This window comes from Coturnix japonica, unplaced genomic scaffold (genome assembly GCF_001577835.2).
Source record: "Coturnix japonica isolate 7356 unplaced genomic scaffold, Coturnix japonica 2.1 chrUnrandom667, whole genome shotgun sequence".
Lineage (NCBI taxonomy): Eukaryota > Metazoa > Chordata > Aves > Galliformes > Phasianidae > Coturnix > Coturnix japonica.
Genome location: NW_015440031.1, coordinates 1 through 2,329, shown reverse-complemented (window position 1 = coordinate 2,329; position 2,329 = coordinate 1). Strand labels below are relative to the sequence as shown.

At 57.8% G+C, this 2,329-nt stretch overlaps 1 protein-coding gene across 1 annotated transcript in view; it reads left to right on the top strand.

Moving 5' to 3' along the window:
• Nucleotides 1-2,301, top strand: part of LOC107307550 (splicing factor 1) — a 30,149-nt gene extending 27,848 nt beyond the window's left edge. The window contains exons 6-7 of the mRNA XM_032441875.1: nucleotides 288-503; nucleotides 2,153-2,301. Coding sequence (XP_032297766.1) covers nucleotides 288-503; nucleotides 2,153-2,273 — 337 coding nt within the window. The 3' untranslated portion in view covers nucleotides 2,274-2,301. The remainder of the gene's footprint in view (nucleotides 1-287; nucleotides 504-2,152) is intronic.
• The last annotated feature ends 28 nt before the right edge of the window (nucleotides 2,302-2,329 follow it).

Genomic DNA, 2,329 nt, shown 5'->3' with positions numbered 1-2,329 from the left:
GTGATCTCTGTGGGGCTGTATGTGATCTCTATGGGGCTGTATGTGATCTCTATGGGGCTGTATGTGATCTCTGTGGGGCTGTATGTGATCTCTATGGGGCTGTATGTGATCTCTATGGGGCTGTATGTATATCTCTATGAGGCTGTATATCTGCATGGGGCTGTATATTTGTATGGGGCTGTATGTGTGCATGGGGCTGTATGTGTGTATGGGGCTGTGTATCTCTATGGGGCTGTATATCTATATAGGGGGGCTGTGTATCTCTATGGGGCTGTATATGTATATAGGGGGGCTGTGTATCTCTATGGGGCTGTATATGTATATAGGGGGGCTGTATATCTATATAGGGCTGTATATCTCTATGGGGTGTCTATATGTTTATTTCAGATCCGTAACATACTGAAACAAGGCATCGAGACGCCCGAGGACCAGAACGACCTGCGCAAGATGCAGCTGCGGGAGCTGGCGCGGCTCAACGGCACCTTGCGCGAGGACGACAACCGGTGCGACACATAGAGCCCCATAGTGACCCCATAGCCACCCCATAGTGACCCCATAGCCATCCCATAACCACCCCATAGTGACCCCATGGCTGCCCCAGAGCCGCCCCATAGCCGCCCCATAGCTGCCCCATAGTGACCCCATAGCCGCCCCATAGTGACCCCATAGCCGCCCCATAACCACCCCATAGCGACCCCATAGCCGCCCCATAGCTGTCCCATAGCCGCCCCATAGCTTCCCCATAATGACCCCATAGCCGCCCCATAGCCGTCCCATAGTCGCCCTATAGCTGCCCCATAGTGACCCCATAGCCGTCCCATAGCTACCCCATAGTGACTCCATAGCCGCCCCATAGCCTCCCCATAGCTGCCCCATAACCACCCCATAGTGACCCCATAGCCACCCCATAGCCGCCCCATAACCACCCCATAGTGACCCCATAGCCGCCCCATAGCTGCCCCATGGTGACCACACAGCCGCCCCATAGCCTCCCCATAGCCACCCCATAGCGACCCCATAGCCGCCCCATAGTGGCCCCGTAGCTGCCCCATAACCATACAGCCACCCCATGGCTGCCCCATAACCATACAGCCACCCCATAGCTGCCTCATAACCATACAGCCACCCCATGGCTGCCCCATAACCATACAGCTTCCCCATAGCCGCCCCATAGCTTCCCCATAGCTGCGCCATAGCTGCCCCATAACCATACAGCCACCCAATAGCTGCCCCATAGCCACTCCATAACCACCCCATAATGACCCCATGGCCACAGCCATACCCAGAGCCACCCCATAACCATACAGTCACCCCATGGCTGCCCCATAGCCACCCCATAACCACCCCATAATGACCCCGTGGCTACAGCCACCCCATAGCTACACAGCCAGCCCATAGATGCCCCAGAGCTGCCCCATAACCATACAGCCACCCCATAGCCATCCCATAACCACCCTATAGCTGCCCCAGAGCCACACAGCCACCCCATAGCCACACAGCCAGCCCAGAGTGGCCCCATAGCCACCCCATGGCTGCCCCATAACCATACAGCCACCCCATAGCCACCCCATAGCCGCCCCATAGCCATACAACCACCCCATAGCTGCCCCATAGCTGCCCCATAGCAGCCCCATAGCTGCCCCATAACCATACAGCCATCCCCATAGCTGCCCCAGAACCACACAGCCACCCCATAGCCACACAGCCACCCCATAGCTGCCCCATAGCCATATGGCCACCACACAGCCACCCCATGGCTGCCCCATAGCCATATGGCCACCACACAGCCACCCCATGGCTGCCCCATAGCCATCCCATAGCTGCCCCATAGCCGCCCCATAGCTGCCCTATAACCACACAGCCACCCCATAGCTGCCCCATAGCCGCCCCATAACCATACAGCCACCCCATGGCTGCCCCATAGCTGCCCTATAACCACACAGCCACCCCATAGCTGCCCCATAGCTGCCCCATAACCACACAGCCACCCCATGGCTGCCCCATAGCAGCCCCATAGCCGCCCCATAACCACACAACCACCCCCACCCTCACTCATTAACGCCCCCCCTCCCCCCCACTCATTAATCCTCCACACTAATTAACACCCCCCCCTCTAATTAACACCCCCCACTAATTAATGACCCCCCATCAGGATCCTCCGGCCGTGGCAGAGCACAGAGACCCGCAGCATCACCAACACCACCGTGTGCACCAAGTGCGGGGGGGGCGGCCACATCGCCTCCGACTGCAAGTTTGCCAGGTTAATTAGTTAATTAACTAATTAGGGGGGTAATTAATTAGGGGGGGGTCATTATGGGGGTTATGGGGT